Below are 20,343 nucleotides of genomic sequence, written 5' to 3' on the forward strand. Positions count from 1 at the left end.
TTATCATTATTTTATTATCATTATTTTATTATTATTATGTGTGAATTATGTGTAAATTATGTAAATTATGTGTGAATTGGGATAATTATTTTAATTTATGAGAGGATTTGGGAGAGTAGTTCGCGTGTTTAATTCAAGGAAGATTCTGAGGTTAACTCGTGAACTAAAAAAGATATTACACACCAATAAACATTTGTTAAATCAGTCAAAAAATACATTAGATGAAAAATTAATTTATTGTGGAATAAATAACATAAATATAATAACCAATGGCTTGGGAACAAAGAAATCAATTTATTCACCAAATTCTTTAAATGTTTTATCATTTTACTTGTCAATCTCAGGAATTGTGTATCACATAAAGGCGAGGATTAAATTAAATGAGAAACCCTGTGAATCTAAAACATTTTACACACCTTCAAAATCGTCACTAATCCTTCTATCAGCGTTGTCTGATAAAAGTGTACAAAAAATAGTCTACGAAAATGGAATTGATGTAATATTTAACTTTTTTAAGTATTTCGGTGTAGATTTACAAAATGTGTACGATATTAAACATTTGCTACTGTTATATTCTGCCATTGAGGAACAACATTCAACACACGATTACTCACAATTAATCAGAGCCAATTTACACCAGAACAAAGGAACTCAAACTCTTAACTCTGATGATTCAAATGATAGTTTAAAGGGTTTAAAAGACGATTTTATACACATTGGAGACCCTAACGGTGTAGAGGAAGATTTACGAGTAATCCAAAAGATACCTTCTATTTTAGTACCATTTGGTAGAATTCACGATCTTAGAGCTTATTTAGGCTCTAAATACGGAATTACTAATGAAACATTTACCCTGAGGATGGAAACTTCATACGGAGAAATCAAGTCTAATCCCCGGATTTACTCGCCAGTTTACGAAAATCTTAATTCCGGTACTCTAAACCCGAAAATTCTAAAAGAAAAACTCCTCTCAAGTCTTCTCAATGGAAATATCCAATTGAGATTACTCACAAAGTCAGCAGATTTCAGTGGCATAATACTGTACCACTTTGAGGGGAACATAATCTTGAATATAAACTCGTTCTATGTTAACGAGGGCGTGATATTCCCCCTGTACGGCTTGGTAACTGAGGACAATATCAAATATTTCAGTGACAAGAAAATCGGTGACACTGTCCACTGCTCACACATGTAAGTTCTTAATTTACATAATTTTATCGTAATTTTATCACTAATTTATCACTAATTTATCACTAATTTATCACTAATTTATCACTAATTTATCACTAATTTATCACTAATTTATCACTAATTTATCACTAATTTATCACTAATTTATCACTAATTTATCACTAATTTATCACTAATTTATCACTAATTTATCACTAATTTATCACTAATTTATCACTAATTTATCACTAATTTATCACTAATTTATCACTAATTTATCACTAATTTATCACTAATTTATCACTAATTTATCACTAATTTATCACTAATTTATCGTAATTGTGTAGAGATTTGGAGAATTTAAGTGTTAAATTTACTAATGAGCGGGCGTGTATAGAGTTGAAAAGATATAACCAGGAATCACTAGTCTACAGCCTAAAAAGTAAAAAATACGTACAATTTAACCAAATTCACTTTTAACACATAATTAAACACTTGTGTATGGCACACTTAGTCTATTTACTCATCATCGAGGAGCTCGTCGGAGCTCCAACTCCAGCCTTCATCTTGATTATTTGACCCAGGAAACATTTCACTACCTAAACAAGTCATACAATTTGTTAATCTAATGAATAAAACTCACTGTTAGAATCAATGTGTGAATCGATGTGTGAGTCTGAGCCTGGGGAAATGAGTCCGAAGATGCTTCCGATGACTCTCTGGGCTAGAGAAATGCCAATACCGTAGCCGAACCCTTCCCGTATCATTTTCACGAATCCAGGCGATTCAGGCCTTTGAAGATTCTGTGACTTCAGCAGTTGCAATTCTCTAATTTTAGCGTCAATTTCGTCATTTGTTAAGGTTCCAGTGATGGACTTAGTTTTTCTGGAAGAACGGGAAAAATGCCTGGAACCAGCCAAATCACTAAAACATTTAATTCTACCAAATTTACACAAACTCATAATTTAACCCTCAACTCACATTTAAACATATTTTTAACAAATTATATATCAATATAAATTTATATTCAATAAATCATGTGTTAACATAAAATAATATTTAATAAATAAAATAATATTGTAAATTGGGTGACACATTGGATTGAAATTAAAATTTTACAAATAATTCTTTACATAATAAAAGATAATTTGGTAAAATGTTAATTAAATTGAAATATGAGATAAAAAGTGTTTCAAATGTTTCGGGGACTGGTTATTTCTAGTCAGTTAAAGCTGTTCAAATGTAGTATAAAACCTGTAAATTCCAGACTGTACCATAGTAAATGTACGATATTAAATATGTCCAGAAAAAGGGACGAATCTTCGCCGTACTACGGCGGAATCTCCTCAGATTCCACCGAAAAAAGGAAGGCACTTCTGTCATTATCCATTCCAACTAAAAGGTCACATTCCAACAGTATTAAAGTCCTAAGCTTCCAGGAATCACAGTCTCAACACTCCTTGACTAGGGAACCTAAACTTACGGAGTCTACTCCATTTGTTAAATCCGTTGTTCCGGAGAACATAAAGAAGATGGTAAGATTATTTGGGAAGAACCCAGAGTTTAATGCGCTCATTTACGGAGACGACAATGTGTTAAATTGTCTCACAATTAAGCAGCGGATTATGAACTTTCAAGTCGACTGGGACATCCAAATGCAAGACAAACTAGCATCCTGCAAATACAATCTCAAGACTCCAGACGGCAAAGTAAGAAGATTTGAGTTAATATTTGGTCAGGTTTTTACAGGAGAAACATTTTCTACTAATAAGAAATTAGCCAAAAAACTAGCCGCAAGAGAAATTTTATCCAACCTCCCAATACCCTCCTTCGACGTATATCATACCCATATTATTATATTATTATATTATTATATTATAATATTATATTATTATAATTGAATTGTTTAGGAGATGTATGAGAACAGCCGTTGGATGATTTCGGTGCGTAAGAATTTACTCGGCGCTAGGGAAGAAATTGTCGAAAAAACCTTTACAAGTATTTTTAACACAATTTTATCAATAATTAGACGTGTGTGTTTGTAAAATCGAGTGGAAAATTGGCGATGTTAGTTATCTCGGCACTGGAGAAGGGCACGATTTCAAGGAAGCTGAACTCTACGCCAGTCAGAATTTATACCTACAAACACTCAACGTATTTTTACTCAGTTTTAAACATCCTGGCACTACTATAAAGTTTTGTAGCTTAAAAATTCGGGTAAGAATTTGGACAGGAATTTGTGTAAAAATTTGGGTAAGGGAATAAAATCCCCCGTCACGGATGGAAATAACCTCGCAACTGCATCCGCTAAATCAACGTTTGACGATGAGTTATCCCGATCTGACGCCGCACAAATTAATAATCTACGCAATATTCTCATCTCCAAAATCAAAATCAAAGTACCTTTACCCAACTAATCATACCCACCTAATCCCACACAGTTAATCACACAACCTAATCCCACTACTAAATCACACAACCTAATCACACTACTTAATCACACATAGTTAATCACACATAAAATAATAATAATAATTAGCAAGAGGAGAGTGTGGTGTCTATACCGGGCGGATTTGAGTGTACGTTGGTGTGGAACTGGACAACTCCGGAAGGGGTCCCGACCCAGGTACTAATTACACAACTATTATACCGTAGAAAACAGTGATAAAAAGCGGAAGTAGTAAGTTACTTGCAAGGGCCAATGCCAGCAAGACGATGCTTGTGGAAATGGGCACCATCCAAGACATTAACCCCAATCAAAGCCAACTCTCAACCAAAATCAAATCCTCACTCAATTCCGTATACACAGTTTTATTCCATTTTTACCAATTATTTCACTCTTAATTATCTCATTTTTACTAATTATTTCACTCTTAATTATCTCACTTTTACTAATTATTTCACTCTTAATTATCTCATTTTTACTAATTATTTCACTCTTAATTATCTCACTTTTACTAATTATTTCACTCTTAATTATCTCATTTTTACTCTTATTTTACTCTTAATTATCTCATTTTTACTCTTATTTTACTCTTAATTATCTCATTTTTACTCTTATTTTACTCTTAATTATCTCATTTTTACTCTTATTTTACTCTTAATTATCTCATTTTTACTCTTATTTTACTCTTAATTATCTCATTTTTACTCTTATTTTACTCTTAATTATCTCATTTTTACTCTTATTTTACTCTTAATTATCTCATTTTTACTAATTATTTCACTCTTAATTACTTCATTTGGGTAAATAATTTATTTGACTAAATAACAATTTGGCTGGGTAATTTGATTAGGACTTGGGCGAGTCTGTGCGTCTGGCGTGTGAACTGATAACTTCATCGAATTCCACGGTTTGGCGCCTGTTTATCCTCCAGTTGTGGAATAAACTCCTGTTTAACACTGACAAATCAGCGATTTTAAAGCTTCTAAACACGGTAATCCACGCGCAAAATGATCCGAAACGTAATTTATACAGTTAATACTTAAGTTTAGAGACAAGTTTACAGGGCGACATTTGGGAATCTATGCTTTATAACTTAATTTACGTCATGGACGAGGAGTTTGTCAGGACAGTTCTCAACCTCATGCACTCACTGAAGCTCAACGAAACTCATTTCTACTCCAAAAAAGCACTCCAATACTATCAACACAATACGTAACCACGCACAATTATGTTATGTTTAGGATATTACTGTGTATGGAGTATCAGTGTAATGTATGTAATGAAGTGTTGTTGAGGAGGGAAAATGTGAATTTGTTCAAGGGTGAGATGGTTCTTATGGACTTGGCAAAGTTACAAATGCCAAACCTCATTATGACCTCAAAAGTCGACTACGAATACACCAGGAATAACATTTTCAAGGAAAACGACATTGTGCTACTTTTACCCAGTGATCACACTGCAGCAGATCCCAACGTATTTTCTAACTTTACGTTATAATATCTCAGACACCCGGCCTGATTTGCAACGTTCTGAAGCACAGAGTTGGCAATTTTGTACTTAATATGACCTTAAAATTTGTGTCACTCATTTCTAACCCCTTGGACGGTACACAGAGTAACCCTTTGGACACTGCACAGAGTAATAATTTGGACAGTACAAGGGATAAATCCCGGTGTTTGGATGAGTTTGGGTTGTTGAATTATTCGAAGTATGTTGTGATGTATGTAAAATCGTTAATTCCGTATTTGCGGATGATTGAGGCGACACAGTCCCTGACACACGTAATCTTCCCAATCAACGTAAGATATTAACTTCATAATTCTCAGACGAACGCCGGCAAATACTCTTTCACCTACGAAATGAAGGAAATTTTACTAAACTCCAAGACATTCTCAACACAACCCACACCTAACTCTGTAACCATAACTTAATTATTTCTAACGCTAAACTATTAATATTGTGTAGTTGTTGACGAATATGACGTTGACGCCGGTCCAGTACACGGCGTGCATGTCAGCGTTAAGGAACCCGTTAACACTGATTCAAGGCCCGCCAGGTACTGGGAAAACACACGTAGCATGCGCTATCATCGATTGCTGGGCCAAACTCAATCCAACAAACAGAATTCTAGCCGTTGCAGACTCCAACATTGCAGGTTCAATCATATAGTTTAGTCTTCAGTTAGTTAGTTATACAGTAGTTAATTATATAGTTAATAATATAGTTAATAATATAGTTAATAATATAGTTAATAATATAGTTAATAATATAGTTAATAATATAGTTAATAATAAGTAGTTAATAATAAGTAGTTAATAATAAGTAGTTAATAATAAGTAGTTAATAATAAGTAGTTAATAATAAGTAGTTAATAATAAGTAGTTAATTATATAGTTAATAATACGCTGAGTTAAAAAATTCTGTAGCCGATAACTTGATTGACGCCTTGACGAGGAAGGGCATAAATGCGTTAAGAATCGGTCAAAGTTCCGAGTATGAGCTCCAGGAAGACTCAATCAAACGTATTTTCACACTAAGACAACTTAATTGTATAGATTTGGAACGTTATAATTCGTATGTGAAATTGAGGCAGTCAGGCTACTATAAGGAGGCGAAAAATTTAAAGGTTTTGTTATATTCCGAGGCTATTAAGCAGCATAATATTATTATTGCAACCTGCGTCGGTTCCGGGAATGATCTGCTCCACAATTACCAATTCTCACACGTCATCATCGACGAATGCTCACAGTCCATAGGTCTCCACAAAGTTTACCAAATATTCATTTCTATACCATAAACTAAGTAATGTGTAGAGATGAGTAACTTGATACCGATTGGGAAGGGATGTAAGTCATTAGTGTTAATCGGTGATCACAAGCAATTACGACCAACAATCATCTCCAATCACGCTCTTAAACTTGGGTAACCCATTTTTCACTATTTATAGTATTTTACACATTTTTACACATTTTTACACATTCTTACACACTTTACACACTAACGTGTCTTTTTTTACACACAAAATAAGACACGTTCTACACACTTACACATTTACACACTTACACACTACTGTGTCTTATTTCGACACTAACGTGTCTTTTTTATACACTTACACACTAACTATAGTATTTTACACACTTAAAATATTACTGATAAATATATTCTGTAGACTGGACAAATCATTGTTGGAGCGGTTAATAGAGGAGGAAGTGGCTCCGGTACACATGTTAAATGTGCAAAGGAGAATGCACCCCTCAATCATCGAATTCCCAAACATGCATTTCTACTCCAATAAAATACACAGTCAAGGTAATGTAAATTGTGTTTACAGTTAATATACACAATTTTATGCCCAGTTAACAGTGTTATCAGATGTCGGAGAAGTGAATAGGAGTCGTATAAGAGGATTTAAGTGGCCTGTGGAGTGTTATAATGTTGTGTTTATTGATGTGAGTACATCACCAAGCACACAATTTGAACTTCCCCAAGGCAAATCCAAGTCCAATCTCATGTAAATATTTACACAGTTATCCATAATACACAATTATACAATTGTGATTAGTGAGGTAAAGTGTGTGATGGCGTTGTTGAATTCGTTTTTAAGGGCAAATGATGTTAAGGAACACCAGGTAAGATTAATAAGGTTTAAGAGGGTTTAGATTGGGATCCTGACACCGTATGACGCTCAAAAATTATTAATCAAGAAATGTCTTAAAACACTCAAAGTATCATATCCTTAGATATACCCCTAGAGGGAGCTATCTTACTATACTTAATTGTATACCCCTAGAGGGAGCTATCTTACTATACTTAATTGTATACCCCTAGAGGGAGCTAATTAACTATACCATAACTATATACCCCAAGAGGGAGCTATCTTACTATATAACTATATACCCCAAGAGGGAGCTACTTAACTATACTTAATTATATACCCCGAGAGGGAGCTACTTAACTATACCTAACACAATATGCCAGGGATTGGAGAGTGGTATGATTGAGGTTGACAGTGTGGATGGGTTCCAGGGCCGTGAAAAAGACTTGATAATCTTCACCGCTGTAAGATCGAATCTCGTAAAGGATATTGGATTCCTCAAAGATCCCAGGAGAATGAACGTTATGCTCACCAGAGCCAGGAGAGGTCTTGTCATACTAGGAGATTCACACACTCTCATGTAACTATACTACTTATATACCCCAAGAGGGAGCTATCTTACTACTTAATTATATACCCCTAGAGGGAGCTATCTTACTGTATACCCTAAATACCTAACTATATACCCCGAGAGGGAGCTATCTTACTATACTATAACTATATACCCCAAGAGGGAGCAACTTTACTATATACCCCAAGAGGGAGCTATTTTACTGTATACCCCAAGAGGGAGCTACTTAAGTATATAACTTAATATGTATGTTACTGTGTTGATTTGGTGATTAGGAGTGACAGGGAGAATTGGCGTCCGTATTTGAATTGGATTTACTCAAAGTAAGATTAAATAAATTAAATATTTTTAGAGGATTAAACATTCACATTTCACAATTAAATTTATATCTCGATTACCCCGACCACTCACTCCCAAAATCACCATCAGATTTACACAACCTGAATCATCCAAACACTTCACATTAACACAACAATTTAACACAAGATAAAATAATTTGATAAAATAATATTGAATAAATTTAAAATAAATTAGATAATTTTTGAACACGATAAAATTGTGGGTAATAGAATTATTATAAAATGTATGATTGGAAATGTCGAATTATAGTGTAATTTTTAAGGGATCTGCTGTATTTATCGCAATTTGCCTATCACTCTGTATTACCATTCCCATACTCCTCATACGCAAAATTAACCCAAACGAACGCAAAGACTTTTTCTCGTAATTTTCACACTATTCTATCAATTTACACTATTCCATCAATTTACACCATTCTATCAATTTACACTATTTTTACACAATTATTTAATTTAATTTAATGAAAATGATTAAAAATTTTAGGCTGGTGTTTTTACTCGTACCTCTAGGCACCTTCTGCCTATGGCTACTGTAACTCCCTTAACCATATACCCCGAGAGGGAGCTATCTTATTTTGTACCCCTAGAGGGAGCTATCTTACTATATACCCCTAGAGGGAGCTACTTTACTATATACCCCTAGAGGGAGCTACTTTACTATATACCCCTAGATATACCCCGAGAGGGAGCTATCTTACTGTATACTTATATACCCCTAGAGGGAGCTACTTAAGTATATACCCGAGAGGGAGCTACTTAAGTATATACCCGAGAGGGAGCTACTTAAGTATATACCCGAGAGGGAGCTACTTTACTATACTTAACTAATACCCCGAGAGGGAGCTACTTAAATATATCTTAACTATATAATAATTATATGCTTATTATATAGTAATAATATGGTTAATATGTGAGGGGTGGATGATAATGTTGTAGATGGGTGAGTATGTATATGTCTCAGATGAATCCGATGATAAGTCCGATGCGCGTAATATTCAAAAAGGCTGAAAAAATCGTCGAAAAAGTCTCGGAAAAACCAAAAATTACTTTAAAATATTAACTACTCATTCTCACAATTTTCTAATATTATACACCTTCATACTACTATGGATTGTTAATACTGTGGAATCTGTTAATACTTAATTTTGTGATACTTAATTTGGTGATAAAATGTGTGATTTGGTGAGATGGTGTAAGAAATCTTGATTGTTTGGTGAGTTAGGTTGTGAATTTTTTGCGGGGTCCCCATAACGTTGTTTTGATCCCATTGGCGTTAGGTAGTGTAAATATTAGTGCCCCTACAGATAAAAGTTGGTAAGCTTAAAACGTAGTAAAATAAAATTACTTCAAATGACAGAGAAAGTGGATCCGCAGTCGAAGGAGACGAAACCTATTGCAGAAGGTGAAATCAGAGTAACCACACTCGGCAGGGTTTCAAACTATGTTACCTACGCCAAAAAATTACTCTCCAACGGTATTCCAGTCATCACCATCAGAGGGACCGGAAGAGCCATGAGCAACGTAGTCGAAACCGCAGAAATACTCAGACACATGATCAACGGACTACACCAAGTCACAACCGTCGATACCCAAGACAGATTGTAACTCTTTCACACATTTTCAACAGTTATATTACTCTTTAGTTAGCTCACTCTTCTCTATGTAGTTCTCCTTAGGGGTATATAGTTATTTAGCTCCCTCTTGGGGTATATAGTTATTTAGCTCCCTCTTGGGGTATATTTAAGTAGCTCCCTCTCCCTCTCCCTTATATAGTTAACTATCTCCCTCTTGGGGTATAAATAAGTAGCTCCCTTTAGGGGTATATAATTCTAAGTATATAATAAATTAGCTCCCTCTCGGGGTATATTATTAGCTCCCTCTTGGGGTATATAATTCTAGGTATTCTAACTATATTTAATTAGCTCCCTCTAGGGGTATATAATTGAGTATAAAGTTATTTAGCTCCCTCTAGGGGTATAGTTAGATAGCTCCCTCTCGCCTAGATACCTGTATATACAGTTAGATACCTCTGTATACTCTTAGATATAGTTGTATAAAGTTGTATAATGTGTTAGGGCTGATGGGAAGAGTAAGTCTAAGGACACGAAGTTTAGTGTTTGTTTTTTGACGATATCGTTATCTCTGGACCCGAGTAAGATTGACACAAAGTCTATCGGCTATCAAGCACCCCTGACCAAAGAAACACTTGACGGCGTCGACGTGGACCAATTACTACACTCCAAACGTGGACCACGCTCCAACTCACGTATTATACATACCATACTTACTACTATATACTATATACTATATAATATTAATTATATACCCCTAGAGGGAGCTACTTTATATACCCCTAGAGGGAGCTAATTTATATACCCCTAGAGGGAGCTAATTTATATACCCCTAGAGGGAGCTACTTTACTATATACTTAGTACTATGTACCATTAACTATACTATCTACTATATGTATAGTAATATTACTATGGTTAATACTGTTGTAGGTAGGAACCACAAAGCCGGTTCTAACAAGTAGACAGGAAGAATCCAACTACCAATCAAGATTACTAATCCAACTACTAATCCAACTACTAATTGTGATTACTAATCAAAATTATTAATTGTGATTACTGATGAAAATTGCTGGTTGTGATTCTGATGAGTTCTGAATGTTGTCCGCTGTACAAAGAAAAAATTACCTAATTTACTTTATTGTTTGGGTAATTTGATATATGTGGACTTGTACTCAACTGTCTCACCTCACCTAAATTTATAATTTTCTTCCACATTCCACACAATTTCACACCAATCATTATTTATTATTTATTATTTATATTAATTATTTATAATTATTTGAACAATGTGCCCGACGTTTTGAGTTAATTAGAAATGGACTTGTTGCTGAAGAATCATAAGGGGCAATTTATGGAACGGGTTAATTTCCCCGTGGACGGCACCGTCGAGGATTTTAAAACCTTCTTCTACGAAAAACGTATTTTTACACCTTTTTCACTGACTTCAGACCGCTTCTACCCCGAACGACAACGATGGACCGTTAATTCACGTAATTATTTACTTACTCATTTTGATCAGTCACCGGGCCCGTCCTAACCGGGAATAAACTAACCGAAAACGGCGTCACCGACGGAACTTCACTATATTTCAAGGATCTCGGTAATCTTCACATTATTCCCATTATTCACACTATTAATAATTATTAATTATTGATAATTATTGATATTGATTGATATTTGTGTAGGAGTTCAGATATCGTGGCGTTTGGTGTTTTTTATGGAGTATTTGGGACCGCTTTTTATTCTTCCGCTGCTCTACTTCTTCCCCTCCTTCTTCTACAGAACCGAACCGCTCATCAGATACTGCTCCCAAAAGTATTTTTACACATTTTCCCACTGTTATGTAATTATTAATTGTTGACAATTGTGTAGATTATTGTGTAGATTATTGTGTAGATTATTGTGTAGATAATTGTGTAGATAATTGTGTAGATAATTGTGTAGATAATTGTGTAGATAATTGTGTAGATTATTGTGTAGATAATTGTGTAGATAATTGTGTAGATTGATTGTAGGTGTGGATTTGTGATGTTGATGTTTCACTTTTTGAAGAGGGAATTCGAGACCTTTTTCGTCCACAGATTCTCCAAAGAAACAATGCCCATCAAAAATCTCTTCACCAACTGCTTTCACTATTGGTACACACACTTTTTTACACATTTTTACAGTATTTACACTATTTACACTATTTACACTATTTTTCAGTATTTTACATTTTTTACACACACTAATAGTATTTTACACACTAACGTGTCTTTTTTTTACACACTAAATAAGACACGTTCTACACATTATTACACACTTACACACTACTGTGTCTTATTTCGACACCAACGTGTCTTATTTACACCTTTACACACTTTACACATTTACAGTAGTTATTTACACACACTTAGTTACACGCTAAAGACACGTTATACACACACGGTTACACACTAAGTTATTTGGTATGTGTATTAATGTGTTAGGGTATTGTGTGCGATTGGGATAGGGTATTATTTATTCCATCCTAATTACAGGCCTGTATTATTTTTCACTCGAGGCGCTGAAAAGATTATTTTATTCGCACTCTTCTTCTTATTTCAATTTCTCACCTTCATGACTCATCTCACACTCTGCAGACTACGACCAAAAGGTTTTTCACCCCTTTTACTCATTTTTACACACCTTCACACTATTTTACACACCTTTACACAGTTTATACTTTTTACACATTACATATGCATAATACAATATGATGTGTAAACTGGATGATAGGGACGGTGGTGAGGGGGATACCGCGTGATTGGGGGTTTCAGTATGTGTCGTGTGCGAATTATTTTTGGGAGTTGTTGATTTGGGTTGACATTGCGTTGTTTGTGAATACTCTCACGGGGTATTTTTTCGCATTTGCCGTGTTTTTAATACTGGCAAACTGGGCCAAAAAGAAACATAACAAATATCTTAAAGAATTTCCAAACTATCCAAAAAACAGAAAAGCACTCATACCCTTCCTATTTTAATCTCATACCCACTATACACACTATTATTTACCACCAACACCCTTAATACTATTAATACTACCAATATTACCTATACCATGTATATACACTGTATATAATACATAGTATATAGTATACTATTACAGTAGTATTAGTAGTATAATACTAAGTATATAGTAAGTTAGCCCCCTCTCGGGGTATACGCATTAACTATCTCCCTCTCCCTTAGATATTAAGATAGCTCCCTCTAGGGGTATATAATTAAGTAGCTCCCTCTAGGGGTATATAATTAAGTAGCTCCCTCTAGGGGTATATAATTAAGTAGCTCCCTCTAGGGGTATATAGTTAAGATTATAGGCATAGTATTGTATTGTAGTAGTTAAGGGTATATAGTATAGTAGGTATAATAGTATATAATATATAGTATATATACTATAGTATTATATGTCTGGGTTTAAGAGTATAGTACAGTAGTAATATAGTTAAGTAATATTATATAGTTAAGTAGTATTAGTAGTATATTATAGTATGTATGAGGATTACGTGTCTGGGTTTACGGCTAGTAAATCAGGTGTATATTACATAGCGAAAACAACTCTATTATACATATTTAAGCTTATTACAACAGTATTAAGGAGTATTTACACTGTAATGAGTGTTATCTTACTGTATACAAATGCTATATAATATACTCCTACTACTATACACATTATATACATAGTATATTATATATAGTATATATACTATAGTATAGATAATATACTACTCTATAGTATTACTACTACTACAATGGCTAAAGTAAATATGTTATATTAGATTAATTGGTTTGGTAACGCTTTGATAATATTCCTGTATCTCCGGACTACTAGTGTGATACTCCGGATCTACCTCGTTAATCTCAAGTTCCTGCTGATACTTGACATATTCATCACCGATTATTGAGAAGACCGGCTCATAAAACGGATATCTCACACTGCCATACCTTTTCCTATTCTTAGTATGTGTACCAGACTTAATATCCCCGTAAAGCTCTGCTGAAACGGTTGAATCTGCGCTCTTGCCGGTTTCCGGGTCTATATCAAAGATATCCTCGGGTTCAATGTACTCCAAATTCTTTTCAATGGATTTAAAGTTGGAGATTAGGCCGACCCAGTTCCTCCTAGTCTTGGGCTCAAGTTGGTACAACTCCCCGTTTAACCTCGAGATGAACATGAACTTGTTAGTATTTGGGACCCAGGACATTTGAATAAAGCCTTTACACTTTGAGGCGTCCATAACAAGTTTGAGGCCGTCGACGCCTGATTTACACCTGAGGTCAAATATCTGAAACCCCCACTGGGAACTGTAATTCGTACACATCGCCAAATACCCGTCAACCCTAGCATTACTAAAACAACCCAAACTGTAACGTAACTTCAACACCGGGTCATAGTGACAGTAATAAATCCTCAAACTGTCAACCACCAACTCGTTTTCCACCACCACCTCATACAGCCTCAGGCTACTCACATCATTATTATTATTAGTAATAGTAGTATTATTAGTAGTATTAGTGGTGGTTAATTCTTTATCTTCGGGAGACTTAGAGATAGTTAACAGGGTTTCATCTGTTTTAGGAGGACTTAAGTCCCTGTCCTCAGGGGTTTCAGGTTGTACAAAGTTCATATTTTCATCAGCTGTAGACCGTACTAAATCCTCTTTATCATCTGCTATATTTACTGTAGGTCCACTAGTTACTATAGGTCCACTTTTAGACTCATCTGTACGTTGAGAACTTCCCTTATCAACACTATTACTACTAACTACTGTGGAATTAGTCACAGTGTTATGTGTGGTATTACACCCAGTGTTAGTGTTTGACTTGGTAAAAAAGCGTTTGAAAATGAGTTTGGTGGTTTTGGAATTGGCTGTGGTGTATTTGAAGACGTAGAACCGGTCGTAGACGAGGATGACAAACTGGTTCCCGAGCGGGTTCGGGATGAACATGTGAACTCTAATGGGTAAATTTGATATTGTCAAGTCTGCCAACACTTTAGAGTCTGTCCTCCCCAACACCGTTGATCTTACCACTCCACTCTCCACGTGTAAGTAAGTCTCCACGGTGAACTTTATCATCACTATAGTCGACACCGGGACAAATCCAGCAAATACAAACTCTTCCACATACTTCAAATAGTATTCCGAGTTCTCCAGATTGTCCCCAGGGATCTCATTGTTGTCCCTAGGGATCTCACGGTTGTCCTCACTACACTCTGAGAAGTCCACAGTAGACTCCAGATTGTCCTGGGTACACCCAGAGTGCCCACTGTTAGTACTAAACTTCAATAGTGAGGTGAGATTTTCAGTGGTGAACTTCTTCTTGAGAAGGCAGAAGGGGAAGTAAATGGACTTAAGTTCAAAGGGTTTATTAAACGCCGAGTTAACATTAATACCCGAGACATATTCCTCATCTCTTAACTTATTATCATTATTATTATCCATACTTGACCCTGGATCGTTGTGTATCTCCTCGTCTAACTCCTGCTTCAACTCAGATAAGTCCGGGAATACACCAGCCAAATCCGGGTTCGAATTAGTGTCTAAACCTAATCTACGGTCTCCATTGTTTAACCCGGGATCTCCATTGTTTAACCCAGGATCTCCACAGTTTAACCCGGGATCTCCATAGTCTAATCTGTTATCTCCATAGTCTAATCTGTTATCTCCATAGCTAAATGTGTGATCTCCAGAACCTAGTTTGTGATCCCTGGGACTGGAACTGGAGTCTACAGAACCTAATCTGTGCTCTCTATAGTCAAATCTATAATCCCTAGGACTAGAACTGTAATCCCTATAGTCAAATTTGTAATCTCCAGAACCTAATCTATAGTCTCTATAGTCAAATGTGTAATCCCTAGGACTAGAATTGTAATCAGTATTGGTATGACTGTGTGAGTAGTGAAAATCAGACTGTGACCCGTTATCAAAGCTAATCCTTGGAGTGTTGTAGGGATTAGTAATAGTGCCTAGACCATTAATAAAAGTATCCTTTAAACTCAGCTTAGCGTTAAAATTGTTTAAATAGTTTCTAAAGGCTAGTTTGGATCTGGTTCTTTTCGGCTTCCTACCAGGTCTTTTCGGTAACTTTGTCTTATTCTTGAAGATAGCCTCTTCAAATTCTCTATTCTGCATTTCCTTCACTAGTCTATACTCATACATTCGCATTCTACAGATTTCTTCACTATAAGATTTACCTGTGTCACTTGACACCGGCGTCAAATCCACATACGGCTCTTCCTCCTGTAATTCATACCTAAACTTTTCTGACAAATCTACATCATACTCCATAGTTGTAAAGTGATTGAAAACGTTGTATGGCACGTCATCGTCTAGAGATTCTTGTTTGATTAGGCCTGTGGTGGCTTGGCAGTCTACAATCCACCACCTCCTTTCATTAAACACAACTCTATAATACGTAGGCACGTAAGGTCTATGACTAAACATAAACTCAACACACGTCAATAGTCGATTGTGGTATATAAAGTTCCGGTGTATGTTCAACACAGTGAACGAACACAGCAGTATGTAGGGATACGCCACGGTGTCTAGTCCGAAGTATCTCATGTCTATACTGATCAGAGGATTCAAATCCATAGTACTTAGATCATAAATTAGTAGAAAAAAGGGTCCCAGGGCTACTAAAAACTCGTTCTTCTGACCGAAGAACTGTAAGTGTTGTATGACTCCGAGGTATACCACACGTTTCATGCCGTATTTACGTCTGGCCTTTTTTAACGGCGGTTTTACATACTGAGGCAGAGTGGATTTACACTTACAATTTTCATCAGCGCAGATTAGCCTCTGGAGCTTAAAGTTAATTGGACTATGCGCAGTTGGCACGTTGAGACTAAACGAGGGTAACCAGATGGAGGACGTGGGATAAATATTAATAAACTCGTCAGTAGCCGAGGCTATGGTGAAACCGTCACTTGAAATTGCCAAAGCAGAGAAACCACAACCGCCAAATCCAGTCAACACCGTAGGCAAACGGTCAGTAACCACTGGTCTGACCATTTCTTATAGTGTTAACGTTAGTTAGAGGGTTATTTTGAAGGGGTTTTAGGTGTATTTTAAGGGTTATTTTAGAGCTAATTTGAGGGTTTTGAGGGTATTTCTAGTACTAATTTTAGGGTTTTTGAAGGTATTTAAGGGTATTTTAGAGGTTAATTTATGGTATTTCGGAGGTTATTTAGGAGTATATTAGAGGTATTTCCAAGGTATTTAAGGCTTATTTTAGAACTATTCTGAGGGTATTTCCCGGTATATTTTGACTATTTGAGGTGTATTTTAGAGCTATTTCCAAGGGGTTCTGAGGTATATTATGAGGGTATTTTTAGGGTATTTTGAAGGTATTTAGGACCTTTTTATAACTTATTTATAGTATTTCCAAGGGGTTTTGAGACTATTACAGTACTAATTTCAGGGTTTCTGAGGGTATTTCCGGCTTATTCTAGAGGCAATTTACGCTTATTTTTCCCTATTTTAGTAGTATTTTAGAGGTAATTTAGGTCTAATTTAGCTTAATTTAGAGGTAATTCCAAAGTTTCTGAGGCTATAAAGTATTAATTGTGTGAAGTGTGTCTGAGAGTTTTACAGTGTTTGCACTCGTAGTTTGAGAGATAATTCATGAATTCACACCTTTTACACTTCCAGAACCGTTCCTGGTGATGTTTAAGTTCGTGTTCCCGGTGTCTCCTACGGTCACTTCTGCTCAGTTTACTCCCCTCCGAAACGGTAGTTGCCGTTAAAATCTCTGAAGAAATACCAACAAAACCTGAAATGTCCAACCCGTACGCCTTGTCAAACGCCGATCTCTCAAATTCCTCCCTCAAATCACTGTTTGTCACGGGATCAAAGTGTTGTGTTTGAGCTAATCTAAGATGTTCAGTAACAGATTCGGGGTCACGACTGGTTCTATACCGACTTTTGTGAGTGTATTTGTCTCCTCTACTGTCTCTACTTTGTATACTTGTGCTTCTACTCCTTCTACTCCTCCTAATCTTGCTGCTACTCCTTGTACTCTTAAGATGTTTAAAATTGTGAGAATCTTTGTGTAAAGATTTGCGTGATTTCGGGCTCATAATAAAAATTAAATGTGAAATCACACCGTTTAAGCATTTTATCAACTTTAAACACTATTGACATATAATTAAATATTCCACAACATTTGTGTAAAAGTTGATACGTAAAATAAATACAATAATATGTTGTAATACCACAAAACACTATTTATTAAGTTTTTATCTTCCATATCGCAAAAAATTTAAATCCTTAATTTTTCACATCTTTTTCTGGATTTTATTGTTTTGGTGAGATTTTGTCAGTTTTTTGGTTATTTTTAGACCACAGGTTCACTGGAAGGCTGTGTCACTATGTCAACACAATTCAACAATTTTCAGAACAATTAATCTTTTTTATCATTTTGTAAATTATTTTAAATTATTTTTAAAATTTTGTAAATTATTTTGTAAATTATGTTTTGAGAATGTGTGTCGTTTGTGGATCTGAGTTTACTAATATACCGTTGTAACAGGTGATTCCTACCATTTCTTACCCTTTAAAGCGTTACTTTTATTACTTTAAAATTATTACTTTGTATCTTACCTTTTACATGCAGTTGAATTGTTAATTTGCTCCCTCTACCCCTGCATGCCAATTAGACAACGTGTGTAATCTTCACACATTTTAATCTTTCAACTTTTTCACTATTTTTAACCTTTTTTTACTATTTTTAGCTTTTTTCAACTTTTTTAGAATTTTCTAAAATTTTCTAAAATTTTCAAATTTTTACAATTTTACACATTTTTCACTATGTCAAATTCTACCACACCCAGACGTACCTACGGTAAACTAACCTCAAAACACACAAATCCCACCGTAACAGACACTACAACTCCCTGTCTAACAGACACTACAACACCCTGTGCAACAGATATAACAGTTCGTAAGCGTAATCATCCCTCGTTTAGCTCAGTTGAGTCTGAGTTTTACCGTGTGTTTACCGATCCTAAGCGTCAAAAGTGTGATGACATATCATTCCTATTTAGGGGCGCTTGTAATAACATTGGCACTTCCACTGTGGGTATGTACGGTGAGATTTCACACTCGAGTTTGAAGTTAATTTGCAGGAAACTGGTCGAGTTTGGACTTGACGACAGGAGTGTAGTGCTAGACCTGGGCAGTGGCAGAGGTGTCCCAAACTTCGTCTTCGCCAATGACGCGAATACTTTCAGCTCAATTGGCGTTGAAAAGTGTCCCATCGCATATCTCAACTCTATTAATAATATTTGCATCGCCATATCCAATGATATTCAGAAGATCAAATCCACTGTTGATCTGGAATCGCGAATCAACGATCATTCGCACAATTCCAACAATTGTTTTACAGATGTTTCTACTGCATGCAGTTCGTGTGAATCTTGTTGTGACTCTCCAGATGGTAATCTTATAGAAGATTATGAATACTCTGTGAACACTCAACTGGAACCCGAAGAACCCGAAGAATTTGATGAATTTGATGAATTCACCGAGACACCCACCAAACACCTCAAGTCTCCCAAACCCACTCTCAACACTCTGGACACTGTGGACACTGTGGACACTCTGGACATTGTGGACACTGAGGACGTGGTAAACCCTGTAAACCCTGTGGACAATGAGGATCAAGGGTTAAAACGTGGTTTGGAGGAGTTTAGGAGTAGGTGTGCGAGTTTGTCGTTGGCGTTTGTGAATGAGGACATAATTGCGTATGACTCGTTTGAGGGCGTTACGCATTTTTACAGCTTTGACATTGCGATGGAGCGGGCGCTGATTAGTAACATGGTTTACCAATTCAAGAACACGTCCACTGCCTACGTGTTTGCCTCGTTTATTTCTGATTTGCTGAGCACGTTTGGGCTGACCGGCTGTTTCCTGGCCGCAAAGATACCCTGCAGAATGGCAGGCAGCGGCGAAGGCAAAACCTGCTACATTTACGTCAAAAACAACTGGAAACACATTAAAAAACGGGCAGACTCCAGGCTATCCACGCTGTTTCCCAATGATTCTCACACTGTCAACACTGTCAACAATATCAATCTTGATGTGAACAACTTTGACGAGCCGTATAGTAGTTTGGACATGATAAAGTTGTCGAAGATGTCATTGTATTACCAGTACAAGTGGTACTTAAAGAGGCTTGGCAAGTTTTATAAGCCGTTTGTGACGAGGTCACACTCGCGGGACGTGAGCATTAGAGAACAGCTCGCGTCAGAACGAGACGCCTTAATTGAACAAATCGCACACTCAAACTCTCAAGAACACAGAAATAAACTAAAACAACACATTAAACGGAATTTCAAAGTCATCTCCACCTTTCCCTAATCTACTACCACTATATACTATATTATATACATATTTGTATAGTATATTATATATAGTATAATATATATTATATATATAATATATATGTAATATATTTACTAAATTAAGGGTAAATTAACACTTATTTAAGCTTATTTACACATTAATTATCTGTTAAATAACGTAAATTAATGCCTTAAAATAGTTAATTAATACTATTAAAGTTACTTTACTAAGGCATAATGACAATTGGCTAGCTACAAGAACGT

At 35.6% G+C, this 20,343-nt stretch overlaps 9 protein-coding genes across 9 annotated transcripts; 6 read left to right on the top strand and 3 right to left on the bottom strand.

The window, feature by feature from the left end:
• Positions 1-26: 26 nt before the first annotated feature.
• On the top strand, positions 27-2,198 carry TpMuguga_03g00652 (uncharacterized protein). Its single transcript, XM_757683.2, has 2 exons — positions 27-1,191; positions 1,518-2,198. The coding sequence occupies exons 1-2, from the start codon at positions 98-100 to the stop codon at positions 1,648-1,650; spliced, it is 1,227 nt and encodes a 408-aa protein (XP_762776.1). The 5' UTR covers positions 27-97; the 3' UTR covers positions 1,651-2,198.
• Positions 1,517-2,223, bottom strand: TpMuguga_03g00653 (uncharacterized protein). The gene is made up of 2 exons (XM_757684.2): positions 1,814-2,223; positions 1,517-1,769 (listed from the first exon to the last, which is right to left on the bottom strand). Exons 1-2 carry the CDS (start codon positions 2,130-2,132, stop codon positions 1,690-1,692), a joined length of 399 nt encoding a protein of 132 aa, XP_762777.1. The 5' UTR covers positions 2,133-2,223; the 3' UTR covers positions 1,517-1,689.
• Positions 2,224-2,298: 75 nt separating this feature from the next.
• TpMuguga_03g00654 (AAA domain protein) lies at positions 2,299-8,276 on the top strand. Its single transcript, XM_061305746.1, has 23 exons — positions 2,299-2,879; positions 2,910-3,005; positions 3,081-3,168; positions 3,200-3,324; positions 3,375-3,569; positions 3,710-3,796; positions 3,826-3,969; positions 4,467-4,635; positions 4,666-4,828; positions 4,858-5,089; positions 5,122-5,415; positions 5,443-5,532; positions 5,582-5,771; positions 6,043-6,138; positions 6,172-6,372; positions 6,430-6,538; positions 6,786-6,946; positions 6,989-7,127; positions 7,179-7,245; positions 7,276-7,341; positions 7,595-7,791; positions 8,058-8,105; positions 8,135-8,276. The coding sequence occupies exons 1-23, from the start codon at positions 2,367-2,369 to the stop codon at positions 8,247-8,249; spliced, it is 3,585 nt and encodes a 1,194-aa protein (XP_061160881.1). The 5' UTR covers positions 2,299-2,366; the 3' UTR covers positions 8,250-8,276.
• A 101-nt stretch (positions 8,277-8,377) lies between these two features.
• TpMuguga_03g02075 (ATP synthase subunit H family protein) lies at positions 8,378-9,201 on the top strand (the record flags this gene model as incomplete). Its single annotated transcript, XM_061305823.1, has 3 exons — positions 8,378-8,505; positions 8,626-8,673; positions 9,078-9,201. 3 exons carry the CDS (start codon positions 8,378-8,380, stop codon positions 9,199-9,201), a joined length of 300 nt encoding a protein of 99 aa, XP_061162063.1.
• Positions 9,202-9,356: 155 nt separating this feature from the next.
• Positions 9,357-10,832, top strand: TpMuguga_03g00655 (N4). The gene is made up of 3 exons (XM_061305747.1): positions 9,357-9,742; positions 10,217-10,407; positions 10,644-10,832. The coding sequence occupies exons 1-3, from the start codon at positions 9,492-9,494 to the stop codon at positions 10,673-10,675; spliced, it is 474 nt and encodes a 157-aa protein (XP_061160882.1). The 5' UTR covers positions 9,357-9,491; the 3' UTR covers positions 10,676-10,832.
• A 76-nt stretch (positions 10,833-10,908) lies between these two features.
• On the top strand, positions 10,909-12,732 carry TpMuguga_03g00656 (3-oxo-5-alpha-steroid 4-dehydrogenase family protein). Its single transcript, XM_757687.2, has 7 exons — positions 10,909-11,131; positions 11,162-11,203; positions 11,233-11,313; positions 11,399-11,528; positions 11,729-11,851; positions 12,182-12,348; positions 12,471-12,731. The coding sequence occupies exons 1-7, from the start codon at positions 11,029-11,031 to the stop codon at positions 12,713-12,715; spliced, it is 891 nt and encodes a 296-aa protein (XP_762780.1). The 5' UTR covers positions 10,909-11,028; the 3' UTR covers positions 12,716-12,731.
• Positions 12,733-13,497: 765 nt separating this feature from the next.
• Positions 13,498-16,747, bottom strand: TpMuguga_03g00657 (uncharacterized protein; the record flags this gene model as incomplete). The annotated part of the gene is made up of 1 exon (XM_757688.2): positions 13,498-16,747. One exon carries the CDS (start codon positions 16,745-16,747, stop codon positions 13,502-13,504), a length of 3,246 nt encoding a protein of 1,081 aa, XP_762781.1. The 3' UTR covers positions 13,498-13,501.
• A 548-nt stretch (positions 16,748-17,295) lies between these two features.
• TpMuguga_03g00658 (uncharacterized protein) lies at positions 17,296-17,814 on the bottom strand (the record flags this gene model as incomplete). Its single annotated transcript, XM_757689.1, has 2 exons — positions 17,296-17,486; positions 17,508-17,814. 2 exons carry the CDS (start codon positions 17,812-17,814, stop codon positions 17,296-17,298), a joined length of 498 nt encoding a protein of 165 aa, XP_762782.1.
• Positions 17,815-17,970: 156 nt separating this feature from the next.
• Positions 17,971-20,110, top strand: TpMuguga_03g00659 (uncharacterized protein). Its single transcript, XM_757690.2, has one exon. It carries the CDS (start codon positions 18,545-18,547, stop codon positions 20,093-20,095), a length of 1,551 nt encoding a protein of 516 aa, XP_762783.1. The 5' UTR covers positions 17,971-18,544; the 3' UTR covers positions 20,096-20,110.
• Positions 20,111-20,343: the final 233 nt, after the last annotated feature.

The sequence above is a fragment of the Theileria parva genome (genome assembly GCF_000165365.1).
Source record: "Theileria parva strain Muguga chromosome 3 map unlocalized ctg_531, whole genome shotgun sequence".
NCBI classification, from domain to species: Eukaryota; Apicomplexa; class Aconoidasida; order Piroplasmida; family Theileriidae; genus Theileria; species Theileria parva.

Excerpts from the sequence above, each read along its gene's own strand:
- TpMuguga_03g00652 (XM_757683.2), top strand. The coding sequence starts at position 98 with ATGAGAGGATTTGGGAGAGTAGTTCGCGTGTTTAATTCAAGGAAGATT. Across the intron at positions 1,192-1,517 it reads ACTGTCCACTGCTCACACAT|AGATTTGGAGAATTTAAGTG; the intron begins GTAAGTTCTTAA and ends GTAATTGTGTAG.
- TpMuguga_03g00653 (XM_757684.2), bottom strand. The coding sequence starts at position 2,132 with ATGAGTTTGTGTAAATTTGGTAGAATTAAATGTTTTAGTGATTTGGCT. Across the intron at positions 1,770-1,813 it reads TTCACACATTGATTCTAACA|GTAGTGAAATGTTTCCTGGG; the intron begins GTGAGTTTTATT and ends TGACTTGTTTAG.
- TpMuguga_03g00654 (XM_061305746.1), top strand. The coding sequence starts at position 2,367 with ATGTTTCGGGGACTGGTTATTTCTAGTCAGTTAAAGCTGTTCAAATGT. Across the intron at positions 3,325-3,374 it reads TATACCTACAAACACTCAAC|CTTAAAAATTCGGGTAAGAA; the intron begins GTATTTTTACTC and ends AAAGTTTTGTAG. Across the intron at positions 5,772-6,042 it reads TGCAGACTCCAACATTGCAG|CCGATAACTTGATTGACGCC; the intron begins GTTCAATCATAT and ends AAAATTCTGTAG.
- TpMuguga_03g00655 (XM_061305747.1), top strand. The coding sequence starts at position 9,492 with ATGACAGAGAAAGTGGATCCGCAGTCGAAGGAGACGAAACCTATTGCA. Across the intron at positions 9,743-10,216 it reads GTCGATACCCAAGACAGATT|GGCTGATGGGAAGAGTAAGT; the intron begins GTAACTCTTTCA and ends ATAATGTGTTAG. Across the intron at positions 10,408-10,643 it reads TGGACCACGCTCCAACTCAC|GTAGGAACCACAAAGCCGGT; the intron begins GTATTATACATA and ends ATACTGTTGTAG.
- TpMuguga_03g00656 (XM_757687.2), top strand. The coding sequence starts at position 11,029 with ATGGACTTGTTGCTGAAGAATCATAAGGGGCAATTTATGGAACGGGTT. Across the intron at positions 11,314-11,398 it reads ACTATATTTCAAGGATCTCG|GAGTTCAGATATCGTGGCGT; the intron begins GTAATCTTCACA and ends ATATTTGTGTAG. Across the intron at positions 11,852-12,181 it reads ACCAACTGCTTTCACTATTG|GGTATTGTGTGCGATTGGGA; the intron begins GTACACACACTT and ends TTAATGTGTTAG.
- TpMuguga_03g00659 (XM_757690.2), top strand. The coding sequence starts at position 18,545 with ATGTCAAATTCTACCACACCCAGACGTACCTACGGTAAACTAACCTCA.